We start from the raw sequence: 16044 nt of genomic DNA on the forward strand, positions 1-16044 counted from the left end.
TCACAGAAACTACAAAATGATATCGTAAGTCTGCCGGAAGCCAAACTAGTAGTACAGTATTTCATGTTAGATTTCAAAATGTTACGTTTTTCTTTCTTTAAGTATATGGAAAACTACAAAGCGTTATGTAATTCAATATATTAACGTAACATTATTCAGACTTTATGAAGCAAAATGTGTTAATTTAATAGGGTGATACAAAACATTTGGCTATAGCTTTACATGAATATTAATTATTGCAAACATTATACATTACCGGTATTATATGAGGTTATTTGTGGAATTTAAAAAAATCTACTGTAAAAATCTAATGTTACTGGAAGATTTTGAGCTTGAATTTCTGGTTTCCCAAGAAAAATATTGCCCAATGCTTGGTGAGTAATGGATGCTGCTAATATTATACATGGATTCCCTGAGTCTCTGAACAAAAGACTCAGCAGGAAATGTCATTGAAGAGGATCCTTCCTTTAAATGGTCTTTGATCAGAATAGATCTATTGTATTAGTTCCTCAAGCTATAAGATATCTACCTTATTCATCCCTTAGGCTGACTTCCAGCTATTCACATACAAAATTATTTCACAAACAAAAAAATCTTAAGATCATATTGATTACATTATCTGGTCTGCTACATGACATCATTAAGAATCAAATTACCACATTTGCTACTACTCTGTTAACATAGCATATTGCTCTACCCAGAATTCACTCAAAAAACTTTTCTATGCTAAAATAAAAAAAAAACTAATTAAATACTACCTATACTTTTTTGTTATGTATCTTAAAAGGTACAGTGTCCACCAAAATTGAATTCCTTGGTTCCTCTGCACTTTGTTTTATGAAGAGACACGTTTTCTCCAAACTGAAACGTGCTTCGGGCTAGTTCTTGAACACTGGCAACATGCAGCACTTGGGTAAATGCTTTGTCAATATGACCCTAATCCTTTTAGCAAGTACCCAAACATTACTAAGAATTACTTACATTTGTAATACTGTATGAACTTAAATCAATCAACGAATTAACTGATCTGTCTTTCTTTTATATATTGCATATTCCTTGTGTTTCAATTTGCCTTCGTCTGTCTTATGAACCACCTGACAATTGCTTTAACATACCAATTGTTCGTGAAAATGTCCACATTTAAATAATTAAATTACACACATTTAGAAATGACTTCAGAACAGATACATTTATTTATCTTTTACTTACATAAAGTGATCAAATAATGACAGAAAATGTCAATAATTTTAATTGAACTGATCTGGAATGCAAACAATTGCAAATAAACTTTATACAGTACTTACACAGTAAAACAGTGCAACATTGGTAAAAACAGGCTACTGAGTATGTAAAAAAAAAAGCATCAAATAAAAAATAATTTAAGAGTTAGGATTATAAATTACTGGAAAATTACATGTTATTTGAATCCCTTCTTTTATGAATGGCAATAGTACAAAGGGATATTTTTTTAATAACCTCCAATTATAAGGGTGACTTGTTAATTATAAAATAATAACAAAAAGGATCTGCACATTGCATCGCACCATTCTTCCTTTTAATTCAGTTCTGGCTAGTATTTACAAAAATGTTATTATTCCTTGTCATTAACCAACTCATTCAAACTTTAGAAGTCCTAGAAACCTTTTTATAATGTAGAATTCTACCTAGTGGGATTACTCATTAAGCTACTGACAGTTACTTTACAACACACACTTGACCATACCATATTATGGTATTCCATGCTAACATACTGTAAAATCAATGTCGTGGGGTCAGTTTTACCATATGGATGAGGGGAACATTGGATCAAATTTGTATTTGAGACTATAAAGCAGTTTACTAATGGCGTTTCTAAATCTGTAGGTAAAACTTCCATCTTATTCTGTCACTTCTCTCATCACTTCAAATCACCGGTTTGTGTATCTAAGTAGGAAGAACGCAGAGAGAAAGTGATCTACTGCAAAAGATACAAACCAGGGCTCTGTAAGCTTTGCTAAAGCTGCAAGTAAAAATAATTCATCCATTGGCATTGTTGACTCATAGGTACAAGATCAGGAAATATGCAAACAAGGAATAATATTTGTAATCATTCTTTTAAAATGAGCCACTTGTGAGTAAATTATTGAAAGACCATCTGGCTGATTAAGACCTTCAAAACCAGTGCACACAAATTGGTCCCGGATGGTTTCCTGTGTACAGTAAATTATTTTAGTAAAAAATGTGTTACTGGTACCACACACATGTACAATTCAATTGAATGCAATTAAAATATAGACTAAAACAAATGACATTTACAAATAAAAGTTGTCACCAAACTCTAAATTATTTCAATTTAAATAACAAATAACACATCTTATGTTCATGTATTTGATTAAATACTTCAATAAATTAGAACTATGAATATATAAACGGTAAGCACATTTGGATTGTCTTTTTAATGTACTGAATGCTGTATACAGTTGTCCTTGTCACTATAAATGTATTTCAATAAAAACTAAATTAGAAGCTGGGTTTCATAGCTATGCTTGCTATACAAAAAAAAGAAGACAGGATTTAGCAGTGTGCTAAATCTTAACAACTTTCCAGTACTTTTGCACCTGTGGATGACTTGCAAAAAAATATATTTTGCATTAAAAACCTCACAGCTCATGAAGTTCTCTCTCATTATCATGGTAGATGCCCAAGTAGCTAAGATTATTTTACAGGTCCCCCAGTTCCCATACATGTAAGTTTTAACAAATCAAGCTCTGTGCCAAAAGCCATGCTTAAAGCCTTCTGAATCCAGACCTCGTGTGAAAAGTGACAAAGGCAGTGCTTGGCGCTTCAATATCAGTAGTGTAGTGTGGTTATTCTGTGCTTGTGTCTACAGGGCTGTAGTGTTGAGACTGGGCAGCGGGATCAGTCCACACATAGCCCTCTTCCTCCTCCCCCTGACAGGGCTCTTGCTTACAGGCCACATCAACCAGGAGGTTAAGATCTGTACAAAATACACCACTGGTAAAATTCATCAATGGAACTGTTTCAACTGGTCTGTAGCAAGAAGACAAATTATTTTGTCATGACAGTAGACAGCAGCTAACCTGAACCAGTTGGGTGATTTGTTTAGTTTTGAAAGTAATCTGTACCATTCGAAAAATGACAGTTGTTTTGTTTTATGTTCTCTCCCAACTTGCATCACAAATCAGTAATAAACCTATTATAAATAGACAGCACTGTAAAATGATTTCCCCATTTAAAATCATAGATGAATGATATATACAGCTGCTATATGTTTTATTATGATAGCATGGTTCACATTACAGGTCAATTTGGAAAGAGGTGGTTCAGATTAGCGAGAGTCAACTTTTTAAACATGAAATATCCGCTGCATGCAGTAATAATTATGAACAGTATTTGTACAGGGAGCTTCATAGGAAGCCTCTACTAAAGTATTGAATAGCGTAAGCACAAGAGCATGGAAACCTGTTGTGTGATGCCAACAAAGGGTAGGAAAATTGATTTTAAAACCTTTGCGACTACACCTGAAAAGCATGAGGCAGCCACTAATATACAAGTCATTTAGTTAAAGCCCTATACGATATCACATTTCCATTTTTTACACAGCACACTACAAATGTATTCTTACCAGGAGACTTGCTCTGCTGTCTGCTGCTCTTGCACGCGCTGGGTGTGGCAGGAGTGGATGAGTCGGTGTCATTCTGACCAGCTTTGGGGGGTTGAGTACCTGACAAAATATCTGCAGCAGTTTCAGACCAGCGGGCTACATTCTCTGTGTTGTTGAGAACCTGAAAGAAATGCATGGACAACATTAAAGAGCACTAGTTTACTGAGAAATCCAAAAAAAGGTACTAGAAGCAAAACAAGAATAGACTCCCAGATATATCTACTTTAAGTAATAAACAATTATTATAATTAATTTCTTAGCAGACGCCCTTATCCAGGGCGACTTACAATTGTTATAAGATATCACATTATACATTATTTCACATTATATTTTTACATACAATTACCCATTTATACAATTGGGTTTTCACTGGAGCAATCTAGGTAAAGTACCTTGCTCAAGGGTACAACAGCAGTGTCCTTCACCGGGGATTGAACCCACGACCCTCAGGTCAAGAGTCCAGAACCCTAACCACTACTCCACACTGCTGTGAAGTAATGGTGCTCATTCACTAAAGTGAGTCTGGTTGGAACCCTGGGCAAGCAGAGTAAAGCACAGTCAAGTCACACTGCAAAAAGGGTTTCTAAACACACTCCTGGTGAAAACCAATAGTTTTATGCAAGCCATTATAAAAGTTGTTCACAGGCCATAAGAGGCCACAGCAAATAAAGCAACCTGAACTTGTGACTATAGCAAATAAAAAAGTGAATGAATTGGAGACAAGAGATGCCTTTCCAACATGACAGCTACAGTAATAATGTATAGAACTCATGAATCCTTCCAAAATGAAGTGCTCCCTTTTGAAGGGCAATTTAGATTTTCTTTATTAAACGAATTGGAATTTATGTCTCAGTATGTACAAGTACAATAGGGCTCACTGAAACTACAAATTAAGCACCTTAGTCAAAAAATGGCCAATGGTGCTTTTTGACACATACACAAATTTGGGGATATATGGACAATTGACAAGGGTGGTCAATTCTGACTCTTGCCACGATCATATTGTGTGGTTTGTTTCAAGAAGACCTTACCTTCTGAGATATGTCCAGCTGTGTGACTGCCACAGACCCTGAACAAGCTTGACCCTGGCTTTGATTCTGCACAACAGGGACTGCTGTATTATCTAGAATTGGCATTGCACGTGGGAGCAAGGTTGTGGAAACTGGATAGATGAAACCAGCAATCTGGTTCTCAGAACAGGTCAACTTCTGGGCAGCATCCACAACTAAGGATGAAACATCAGAGATGACTGGAGTGAGGGAGCCCAGCTGGGCAGATGTAGCCTTGGCAGTAGCGCTCACAGCTGAGAAGCTGTTCCCTGGGAGCTGCTGTTCCACTGTGGGCTGTGCTATCTGTAGCTGGCTTTCAGTGGGCTCCACTTTAACCATACAGGGCTTGGGGGAAGCTTGCAACTCGTTTACCATCTGAAAGACAGTTTCCAGGTTGACATCTGTCTTCTTGTTGTCTTCATTGGAGACTGATGGCCAGTTTTGATTGCCAGGGTACAGGAATTCCACTGGATAGGAGGGCTGCATAGTTAGATTAAAGCAAAAATGAAAACAAATACAAAAACAGAATTTACTAAAGTTATATGGAGCAAACAGGGGTTAGATGTAAATAACACCGCCATTGAAATCAATAAATTCAGGGTTATAATGTGTGATTAATGTGTTAAACAGGTACTGCTGATTGCACGTTATTTAGCTTTTATTTTTCACTCACCTGATAGTAGTTGTAATGGGGGAGGGTAGAAGTATTTTGGTGAGCACATCCTGTCATAGGGTCCACAGAACCAGGAGAGCAGCACTGACACATTGCTGGCAAAAGAACATTGTATTTATAAAGTCTTATTTAAAAGCATTATAGTTTTATTGTTGGATATTTATATTCTGAGGTTCTAAAGCAATAGCCAGTAATGGCATGTGGATGATGGTCTGCACACACACACAAGTACCACAGAAAACGTGTATTTTATCATAAGCCTATATTGTTCAGTTAGTAAGCTATGTAAACTGGAGAACAGCTTTGAGCTCTGCACAGCAATGCATTACAAACTAGGAATATAACCATCGCACCACATAGTTTGGAGCCTTATTTATAAATATTAGCTATCCCAAAGCAACTTTTGTAACAACTTTGTAAATGAAGATTTTAAAAAAACAAACAGGACAGAAAACTAGTCAATACATATTAAACCACTAGAGGTTGCCCAGCATTAGCATAATGCTGCAAAATTGTCATTATACTGCAGTTGATAAAATGTGGGGATTTCTGCACTAAACCTAAATGCAGATAAAATAACACCTTACCTGCAGGGTAATAGGCTGGACGGAACTGTGCTGTGGAAGTCATATAATTGCCAAATTTCTGCCCAGAAGGTCCCACCCCTTGGGAGCCCTGCTGCATGTGCACAGTGGTGGGACTGGACTGCAAAGCACAGGTAACGTCTGTGGGGAACCTCTGTAGAACAGAAACAGGGATCCCCTTATCCGAGAAGGGTGAAGAGCCATCCATCTGCCCCATGATGAGCCCTATGGAGCTGGGCCAGCCGCGCTGTGGAATCGGGGTCCGATCAAGACCTTTCATGGGGTATAAACTGCCAGGGTTGCATGGGTAGGGAGCTGCACTCTCCCTGTGAAACGCTCGATGGATCTGTGCAGCACTCACTGAACCTGAGTAACAAAGTTAAGGCATTAGATATGTGGGTAAAGCCTGTCTTAAAAACCTGCTGATGGATACCACTTATTTCTTCAAAGACCGGTTGGGCCATTCTACCTTGAATAACTCACCAATATCAGAATACTCACTGGCAAGCCCTAGATGGTCTCATTTACTATTCAGAAGTTAAACAAGAACAAGTGAAGAAACAGCTGCTTGGATTTGTGATGATTGTTGCTTTTCTGAGGCCCTGTGGAGAGCAGCAGTTCACACAAACCCAAGCAGCTGTTTAGTTTGGAATGGTAAATTACAGCCCCATCAAAACCAAGGACCCTGTCTGTGCAGGATTTGATCGAATAATTGCTTTATGCAGGTCTTGTTAGAGTATCAGTCAACTTTTACTTATTTCATAACCAGGACAGGTTTACCAAAGAATTTTTATTTGACTTTTTTTCTAGTTTACCATTAAGGCACAAACATTGTAGTAGGTGTAGTTTTGAAGATGATTAATTCAAATGGCAGTTTGTTATATGAATGTATTACTTTAAAAGTTGTTGTTTTGATCGTATAAAAATCATGACACTTATTTTTTATAAAAGAAATCTTACCATGATTCTCCATTTTCACTTTTTCCACTGGGTCAACTGAATTAGTAAGGAGTCTCCGCAAACGATTGGGAGGTCTGCAAGTCACTTCCAGTCCAGCTTCTAGCTTTGCTTTGTTGGCGCTGGTCAACCTCTTCAAATTAACCAGCAGTTCTGGGTGGTCCTTCTTAAAATGGGGGTTATGGAAGTGATGAAGGATTCCTTCCGCCACAACGAGGTCTCCTCCGGGGTTAATATTGCCGGCGCTCCCGCCGGAGCCCAGTACAACCTTTCTGAATCCATAGAGGTTTAACTGTCGAATGAAACTGGTAAAGTTGGTGGTCTTGAAAAGATCGACTGGTTCCCCCGTTGGTTTCAAGGGAGACAAAAGTTCGCATTCAAACAGTTGCTGGTCGATAATCACCCCTTCCCCCCTCGAATCCCAGCGAATTGATCGATTTTCAGGGCTGTTCACCAGTCGCCAAAGTTTCGCGGGGAAGTTATTGGGGTTGATGGGAATTGTAATAAGTGCCTCGTCCAACTCGACGTGACGTAAAACACCTGGCGTCTCCATTTATAAAATGTAAAATCGGTAACCTTGTAAACACGATAATATGTTCTGCTCCGGAATGACATTAACGAGTAAACCAAATAAATCGTGTTTGTTTCTTACGGATTTAAAGATAATTTAAAAACACATCCAAATCTTAATTGACTTTTCAGACCTACAAATTCTAGAATCGAATCTGACAGATTTCTGAACAGATTCAATAGCTACATATCTTGATAAATTCTTACATACACTTTTAAACGAGTCCAGATTGTATTTAACAAATACAATGTATTGAAAAATATGTATTTTGAATCAAATACTTTAAATAATTATTTTAAAGTAACGTAGAGGTCAGATGACTTGCCGATGGGTTTTCAGAACCGTTGAAGTGTATTCCCGAACCGTTACAGCACGTTCCCAGACAATGCATTCAAATTCCACCCTCGAGCCAGTGCTTTCCCTTCCTGCTGGCTGCAGCGACTCACACGCGTGCAAGAGCAACGTCCACCTGCAACTAAGCGCTCGCACTCAATCTCGCATTAGCACATTAAAGAAACGGAGCCTCATCAGTCCGGGCAGTTTTGTAGTTCTTTGCTGCGCATGACTCTACTAAACTTGTACTGTATAAACAAACTGGAAAGCCAACAAACTACAGTTTCCGATTAAGTATTTGACTCAGTAGTACACAATGTACCATCTGATACTCAAATAAATAAAAGGAAAAAAAAAAATAAGCAGTTCATGTTTTCCCTGTATGATACCTAGCTTTCATATAGTACAAATTCTCAATCATGACACCGACTACTAAATTGCTGTATATTTTTAAATAATAATAGTAATAATAAAAATACAATACTTCATCATTTTCATTGTCTTGGTTTGGACCAGTGTGCTTCAGTGGGTTGATTTTGATGTAGCCTGTTGATACTGTCTAAGTCACAGCTGGATTTTTAAAGAATTTTACATCACCAACTACTAAACTGGTTATTTTTGGATTATCCTTTTGTTCACATCCAAATTGATTCACTTGTACTGTTGTAACATGTTCCAGAAACCCCATCTCTGACTTATCCCACTTATCCCAAGACCCACCTGTTCTCTCTTGCTTTCCATGCTCTTTAAGCCTGATATCTGCTATTAGTTGCTGCTACTGTACTCATGTATTATGTTACTATCATGTATTATGCACTTTTCACTGTACTTAATGTATTATGCATCTTTTACTGTATTGTTTTATGCATTTTTTAAAACTGTATATCATGTATTATGACTGTCTCTGTATTTAAAGTAGTATGGATTTTCTTGTTACTGCATCTTGTAAAGCGCTTTGTGATGGTGGTCCACTTTGACAGACGCTAGATACAATAAAGATTGATTGATTGATTGATTATCGTGACGGAGTATAGGTCGATCAAATAAACCCCTAAGCCATCACGCTGTTGATATACTGGATGTATAGAAAGTACCATTTCCAAGCTGTACAAAAGCATGCATGGATACTGTATGCCATTATAGATATTATCACCTTAATAAATGTCAAATGTGCTAGACATTATTGTACACAAGTTAACAGCCGCAGTACAACTTTAATTAAAATATTATTTTTTACTGCTTTTATAGTACACTTGCATAAATAAATTGGCTTCACGTAGACACACAGCATATTTGAACTGTTCCTTACTTTAGCCCTCATATGAGCAATTAAACCTAGACTCTGTATGTCAATATAATGGCTAAAAGTTGGTAAACTTCATTCATTGTTATACATTTCAGCACCCAAGTAACGCCCGTGCGACACCCCGATCACGTGACAATTTTACTGTTGCGACGCACTCTGATGAAGTATGCCACTCTTCAGCAGGACTTCGGAAGTAATCATTTTGAACGATTCAGGTGTGTTGATTTTCTGAATTCAACTAAGAAGCGTTTTTATTTGGGTTCCTGGTTGTCTAAGAAATTTTCTGCCTGGTAATGGCTTTGGAGACAGTACCGAAGGATCTCCGGCACTTGCGGGCTTGTCTCTTGTGCTCTCTGGTTAAGGTAAGAAATCTGTTTTGGGGATCTGAGGCCTCAACGTTTTGCTTGCATGGAAATGTTGCTGGTCAAAACAAAATGTAGAACAATAGAACACCAGAGGTAAAATATATCATTTGCCGGTTTCACTTCTAAAGTGGCCTTTCCTCCTGTCTAGTATAGTGCCAATAGTACTAGTTTTCTGAGGTTAGTGAGAAAACCGAAGAGATGGATGGGTTTGTTTTAATATGGGGGTCAGTTTTCGGTGAGTTCATGGAATATTAATGAGAGAATACATTCATATTGAACTTTATAGTCCCAACACCAACCTAATATTATTAATTCTATAAAGTGTCAGCATTAAAAAAAATCACCAAGAACGGTGACTGACCCTTATCGCCAACTTATGTAAATATTCAGCAACCAACATTAGACTCCCTCTATTAAATACTTTTAATCTGTAATACATACAATACAGTGTTTTCCCTAGCCCCCTTAGCATTTTATGGTTAAGTCCCTACTGTCTTTTTAATGTGCCAATTATTGAAACAAGGTTCCTGCTTTTTCTTAGACAATTGATCAATTTGAGTACGACGGCTGTGACAACTGCGAAGCTTACCTCCAGATGAAAGGAAACAGAGAAATGGTTTATGACTGCACAAGTTCTTCCTTTGATGGGTAGGTATTCGTTTAGTTTCATAAATGTAAGTTCAAATAAATATTATTAGTTGGCCAATTGATGCACAATGTGTTTGTTTATTTGTGTGGGATGGCAGTGACATAATAATACCTTATTACAATTAACTGCTTAATGAAGCTGAAAGGTAGACTTCACCAGACACACAAAACAATCCTGTTTATATAGCAGTTCAGTCTGGACATGTTTTTCATGTGATATAATTTTTTGAAGGAGACTAAAGGCCAGGTTTTAACCTGTAATAGGTGAGCCTGGTGCTCTGACGGCACAGTTTAGGTACATCTTTCATTTGTGGTTTCTTCTTTTCAGGGTCATTGCAATGATGAGTCCAGAAGATAGTTGGGTTTCTAAATGGCAAAGAATCAGTAAGTTTGCAAAAGCAGTTTACAATGTGCATTATTTACTTAACATGTAAACCAGGAAACACCAAGCTGACATTAATGTTCAGTATCAGAACGTACAGCAAACAAGTGAATACAAAGGTAATTCTAAAAAAAAAAAAATAATAACATGATTCCTTAAAATAAAGTCCTGCTCAGAAAACTCAATTTGGTAGTTGTATCCAATACATCAGGTGATAAACAAGCAAAAGTTAGTCTTCCATGATATATTTTATCATTGGTGTTCTGAAATATGGTGTTCTCAAGGAGCATAATTACAATGTACAGTTCATCATATCTTGTTACTGTGAGGAACAACATATGCAGATCTGCCTCGCCTAACCTTGTAGGTACTATGTGTTCTCAGTCTAATCAATAAATAAACTTATACCTAAATGCTAAACCTATGATTTGTTGCAGGTAATTTTAAACCAGGTGTCTATGCAGTGACAGTCACAGGACGGTTACCTCCAGGTATGTGCATATGTTTAATAGTGTAGGATTTCTAATGTATACCAAGCCCTTATCACTGACAAATGCAAACATTTCTCCACCCTTTACTATAACACATCTGCAGAGAAAGATTTCTGTTTCAGATTATTTACAGATCGTGTTTGCTAATCAGATAACTATAAACATTGCTGATAGTTGTTGTATATTGGGCATGGTTTTGTAATAAACAGGTTGTCTTAATGCTGATCACTGGCAGTGAAACTAGATGATGGCATGCAAGATATTTCTGTAGTTCAAAGGGAATTGATCCTGTCTGTTTTTTCATTCCAGGTATTGTGAGAGAGTTGAAAAGCAGAGGAGTGAATTACAAATCCAGAGATACAGCCATCAAGTCCTAGCAGAAACAATGTTAAACCTGTGTTTAGACAGGCCATAATTCAACTTCTTACTTACCACAGACTCTAAAACACCATTCCTGTCATAGCAGCTATGATTTAAATACACATGCGTTGTTGATTTTTGTTCAGTGGACTGCCTCTAATTGAGAAGAATGTCTGTTTGGGTTCTGAACTTGATTTGTAGGAAAGCAATGGTTTGTGTGTTCTACAAATCTAAGTACATTTATTTTTGCATGAATCAAATAAAGGTTTCTGGGTTTTTTAACCTAAAGACATTGCGTTTGTGTTTAGTAATCCAGTTTATTAACATTTGCACAATACACTTAACAGGAATCCTGCCTCTCGGAGGATTTAGGTAAAAAGAATACTTACTAACTCTTATGAAATATCCAGGTGACAAATTTAGAACAGCTGCAGTAGATTGAAGTGGTTATTCTTTTTTAAATAGTAATAACCTGTGTATACCACTGTGTGGTGCAAAAGAGCTATTTACTGACTTCATGTGTATGCTTATGGAGCAGTCCATTAAGGCCCCTACTGCTTGTCTAATCAGACATAAAAGTGCAACTTAAATGAAAATTCTTGTAATTTAACTTTTATAAGAATGAGGACTCCCCAAAAGTCTAACAGTTCATGGATATGCCAGAAGGGAAAAAGTGTGTTGTAGCGGTATTCCGACCATAATATGAGATGAAAAGCATGCAATGTGAAAGTCAAATAGTCTGACTTTATCTTCAATCCATTAACAAATACAGCATTGATTTAAAAGCTTGTCCTGCAGCTACAGTCTCTGTACCTCTGTATTGGGCGCAGCCACTCTGCTAGGTAATTGTTAAGAATTAGAGAAGAAATCATCCAGAAGTCTCCATAAATCACCCACACAGATGAAGCACAGAATATTAAGCTTAGTTCAATAAATGAACACAGATTTCAGCCTCTTCTTTACAACCGATATCTCTTCAGGACGTGTAGTGTTTTGGTTCACACAAATTATAGCATTATACATTATTATAGCAAATCTAGACGGATTTCAAAGAAGCCATGGTTTTTGTGTGGCCTCTATAATGTCAATGTTGAAACTAACTTCCTCTATTGCTAATGCACACATCTTTATAGGGCAAATGGTAGATATCCTGTTAGCTTTTCATCCAGTTTAATTAAAACCCTTTACCACTAGTATGGGTTCAAAGTCATTGTATTGTTTTAACCACATTCGGAAGGGGGTGGTATTTGATATTGACATACAGTTTCACCGTTTATGTCAATTTTAATCTGTTAAGTAAAAAGTGTCTGGGGAGAAGAAATAACATAGTGTTCTAATTTGTAACTTCAACACACTTGAGGCAGAGTGTTGCAGGGGGTCAGGTTACACTGATGTAGTTGTAAGATATGAATGAGAGCTCTCTTAAGGCTATAGGGGTGCTTTAGACTGCAGAGTCTTAATAAATCAGCAGAATGTCCTGACTGAAACAGAAAATGAGATACCAAGTGATTCTAAACAAGAAGACATTCGTTAAGAAAACTCAGCTGTTGCATATCTGTACTGAGTTGCTCTTTAAATGGCCTGTAATTGCACTGCAGTGTATGTTACACATGATATGTATGGCGCCTAATTAAGAGTTTATTTCCCCCCAGAGGCTGCAATGAAACAAGCCTGAATGACCTGACTCCAGTGATTAAACTTTACCAGGAAATTGCATCATGCAGGTGTCTCCATGCCACTTTAGTGCTCTTTAATATATAACTAGCTGCTGGAAAGTCCTCAGAACACAAGAACGTGATATTAAACGCCGTTTTGAATCAGGATACTGACAAAGGTACTAGCTGAAACATTTACCCTTTTGACCCAGGGTTTGATTTGATCAACCTGTCGTATACCCCATAGAGATAAAATGGATTTAAGAGCATTTAACAGCACTGGCAGATCACCCAGGAACCAGCAGCTGCACATGGTTATCCCAGGCTTATCCTGCTGGGAGAGACAACAGCTTGATGAAATCCTCCTTTTAGCTTCTTCTAGGTTTTACCTTTTCTTTTTTGAAGAAAGCAGATTCCAGTGGCATGTATTACAGTGTAGCTCCAGTGTATTTCAGACCTTCCTCACATGCTGACTCTACATACAGTAGCAAGCACAGATACTCATCTGGTTAAAAAGTGTGGTTTTAAGAGGAAGCTGAAGACATTTTCTCACTGTGAAAGATTCGAGTGATGGGAAAGAGGTGGTAAAAGAAGTTAAAAATAAGCTTGTTTTATGCTCTATAATGGCTACACAATCTTCTCAAGCAATTATTTACTTTTGCATTCATAATTGAAAACGGATGCAAACAGTCATTGAGCCGGTCTGTAGTCATGGCAATGACAAAAAAAAAAAACATTTTAAAACATCAGGAATTTAACCTTCAGCTGATGATCTATTAATTCACCATGCTGCACACTACACACAAATATTCATAATAAATCCAAATAGCTTACTAATATTTCATTTCACAATTAGCATATCAATATATATATATTTATTTGGATTTTGTGCTCTTCACTGCTATTATTATCTTTGATAAAATATAACTCCAAAAAATATCTGTTGCATTCTAAATATTTTGCAGTGAAGATGGAACAGTATTTTTGGCACTTTTCCTATGCATTTACCATGGGTTTCCATGTTTATTAAAATGCCTCTTTGTGCTTTACCTTGCTTTCACAATGCTTCTCACATTTTAAGTCTTCCATGATCAGTATATGAAAACTGGCTAACGCAGATATCGGCAATTGTTATGTCACAATAAAATTGGCTGTGCCACATATTACTTTAGCCTGAGAAGGTACATTTAAAGAAATCATTCAATTGCTATAAACAGACAATGGTGGCATGTGTATTAATACTAAAAGAATCTCTATTCTAGGATTGCCATGTGACTGAAGAAGGATGAGACAGTGCTATGGTCTTTCTCTCTCTCTTATGGGTACCTGGGTCTGGTTCATGAGTTACTGGGGGACTACAAGGTTCTGGGATCAGTGATAATAGTTCCACTACCATTGAAAGAGTCACTGCCAAAAGCAGAAAATACACAGGGGCACCAAATGGTGTTGGTCTAACTTGGTTATAGTGTTTGTATTAGATGTTTTAAACCATAATTAATTGAATCCTATGTAAGTAGTTTAATGATAAGAACTTGTTTCATTTCTGTTTAACATGTAAGAAAACATTTCTCCTTGGAATCAGCTCCTGTTTGCCTGTTATTTTCAGATAGCACAGGGAATCGAAAGGGAGTATGTGGAGGCTGCATCAGCAAGCAAAACAAACTGGAGAAAATTTATTCACACTGCAAATCTGAATAAAGAACCAGAGCTTAGCTGTGTCTGATCATTTAGGTTCGGAAAACCAAAAAACTGTATAAAATGATTTTGTCAAAATGTTTATTTTCTGATCTGTTTTCCTTTGTTGTTCATGTAGAATTTGTTCAGATTATCAACGATCATAAAAAGACACTGGATTATGAACAGGTCAGATTCATTTAGTTTCAATGGAAAGTTCAAAAGCAGGCAAGAAACAACCTATACATAAAAGCATTGGAACTGCTTTTTTGTTTGATAGCATTAACAATATTTTAAGTATTTGTAATTTGAAATTGGAAACATGGTGCAACATTTGAACTGGTGAGAGCACAGTAAATCTGCCCCCGCAAACTATCAAGAATGTTTAAAACGTGCTGCAGTCTCCCAAAAACGATGCTTCAGGTGCAGTAACTGAATACAAAAAAATCCTATTTGTGATGTGTTGGCTGTTTTTCTCAATTTGTGTCTGAGTCTGATGGTTCTCAGATAAGGCGGTCATGTGCTGAAGATGGAAACATTCATTTCAATACCACAAACTGGTGAAACAATAGAGAGATCTAGGGTGAACAGCTTGCACATTTCCCCCATCACACCTCTCCCCTCTGCACAAGCACAATCAACCTCCAAACCAACATTGTGACAATCTTCACATTTGAAAAGCGCTGCTAGTCAGGTAGTTACCTCCACACATTACGAGAATCAGTTGCATAATTGAACACAAGGAGTGGACTGATCTGCAGTGCGGTTTAACACGCTCGGTTTAAAACAGTACACTTTCAGGACCAGGACTGGGTTGCACATGGGCTCAGATTTCAACTTTCAACTGTCAAGAGTTTTTGATTGCCTCCTTCATGCATCTGTAACTTTTTTTTTTAGTACTTTTTAACAATGTGCAAATTCATGAAGTTCTTTGATAAATGAGAATAACCCTAAACAGATTATTTATCTCACACATTATCTTTTTCACATGAGAAATGATAATAAAAACCTACTTTGCAAAATGAAGCATCTCCCAAAATAACACACTGTGAATCTTAAGATTGATTAATACAGTAAACAGACTATATTTGGAATGCAAAAATGGATTCAGGCGTCATTAAACATGAATTGGTTCAGCCTATGAATTGAATCAGACACACGTTCAAATACATGTGTAATAAAAGCAATGCAGTTTGACCATAGTGTTCTGTTGTTGTGACAGTCCTAAATATGATCCTTTATCATGAAGATTGCAGGGGCTGCTAATTTCAAGATCTAGGGCACGTGTGTTTTTTTGTTCCATTGATATTTTAAATGAACATGCTGAGGGGT

General features: G+C 37.0%; 2 protein-coding genes across 3 annotated transcripts; one reads left to right on the forward strand and one right to left on the reverse strand.

Moving 5' to 3' along the window:
- Positions 1-1299: 1299 nt before the first annotated feature.
- Positions 1300-7974, reverse strand: LOC117430930 (heat shock factor protein 5). Of its 2 annotated transcripts, none has more exons than XM_034903308.2 (6): positions 6931-7974; positions 5974-6336; positions 5387-5481; positions 5086-5193; positions 3626-3785; positions 1300-2977 (listed from the first exon to the last, which is right to left on the reverse strand). In XM_034903308.2, exons 1-6 carry the CDS (start codon positions 7478-7480, stop codon positions 2847-2849), a joined length of 1407 nt encoding a protein of 468 aa, XP_034759199.2. In that variant the 5' UTR covers positions 7481-7974; the 3' UTR covers positions 1300-2846. The 2 variants fall into 2 exon arrangements, with proteins under 2 accessions (XP_034759199.2, XP_058857552.1); XM_059001569.1 differs by having other exon boundaries at positions 4696-5193.
- Positions 7975-9291: 1317 nt separating this feature from the next.
- Positions 9292-11678, forward strand: LOC117430835 (transcription elongation factor SPT4-A). The gene is made up of 5 exons (XM_034051347.3): positions 9292-9499; positions 10044-10150; positions 10479-10534; positions 10970-11023; positions 11333-11678. The coding sequence occupies exons 1-5, from the start codon at positions 9431-9433 to the stop codon at positions 11398-11400; spliced, it is 354 nt and encodes a 117-aa protein (XP_033907238.1). The 5' UTR covers positions 9292-9430; the 3' UTR covers positions 11401-11678.
- Positions 11679-16044: the final 4366 nt, after the last annotated feature.

The sequence above is a fragment of the Acipenser ruthenus genome, chromosome 26, assembly GCF_902713425.1.
Source record: "Acipenser ruthenus chromosome 26, fAciRut3.2 maternal haplotype, whole genome shotgun sequence".
NCBI classification, from domain to species: Eukaryota; Metazoa; Chordata; class Actinopteri; order Acipenseriformes; family Acipenseridae; genus Acipenser; species Acipenser ruthenus.

What these genes read in the sequence shown, in the direction of transcription:
- LOC117430930 (XM_059001569.1), bottom strand. Translation starts at nt 7,480, where the DNA reads ATGGAGACGCCAGGTGTTTTACGTCACGTCGAGTTGGACGAGGCACTT. An exon ending in TCCAGCCTATTACCCTGCAG is followed by an intron (nt 5,482 to 5,973) that starts GTAAGGTGTTAT and finishes TTCTTTTGCCAG; the next exon opens with CAATGTGTCAGTGCTGCTCT. An exon ending in CCCATTACAACTACTATCAG is followed by an intron (nt 5,194 to 5,386) that starts GTGAGTGAAAAA and finishes CTAACTATGCAG; the next exon opens with CCCTCCTATCCAGTGGAATT.
- LOC117430835 (XM_034051347.3), top strand. Translation starts at nt 9,431, where the DNA reads ATGGCTTTGGAGACAGTACCGAAGGATCTCCGGCACTTGCGGGCTTGT. An exon ending in TTCTAAATGGCAAAGAATCA is followed by an intron (nt 10,535 to 10,969) that starts GTAAGTTTGCAA and finishes GATTTGTTGCAG; the next exon opens with GTAATTTTAAACCAGGTGTC. An exon ending in CACAGGACGGTTACCTCCAG is followed by an intron (nt 11,024 to 11,332) that starts GTATGTGCATAT and finishes TTTTCATTCCAG; the next exon opens with GTATTGTGAGAGAGTTGAAA.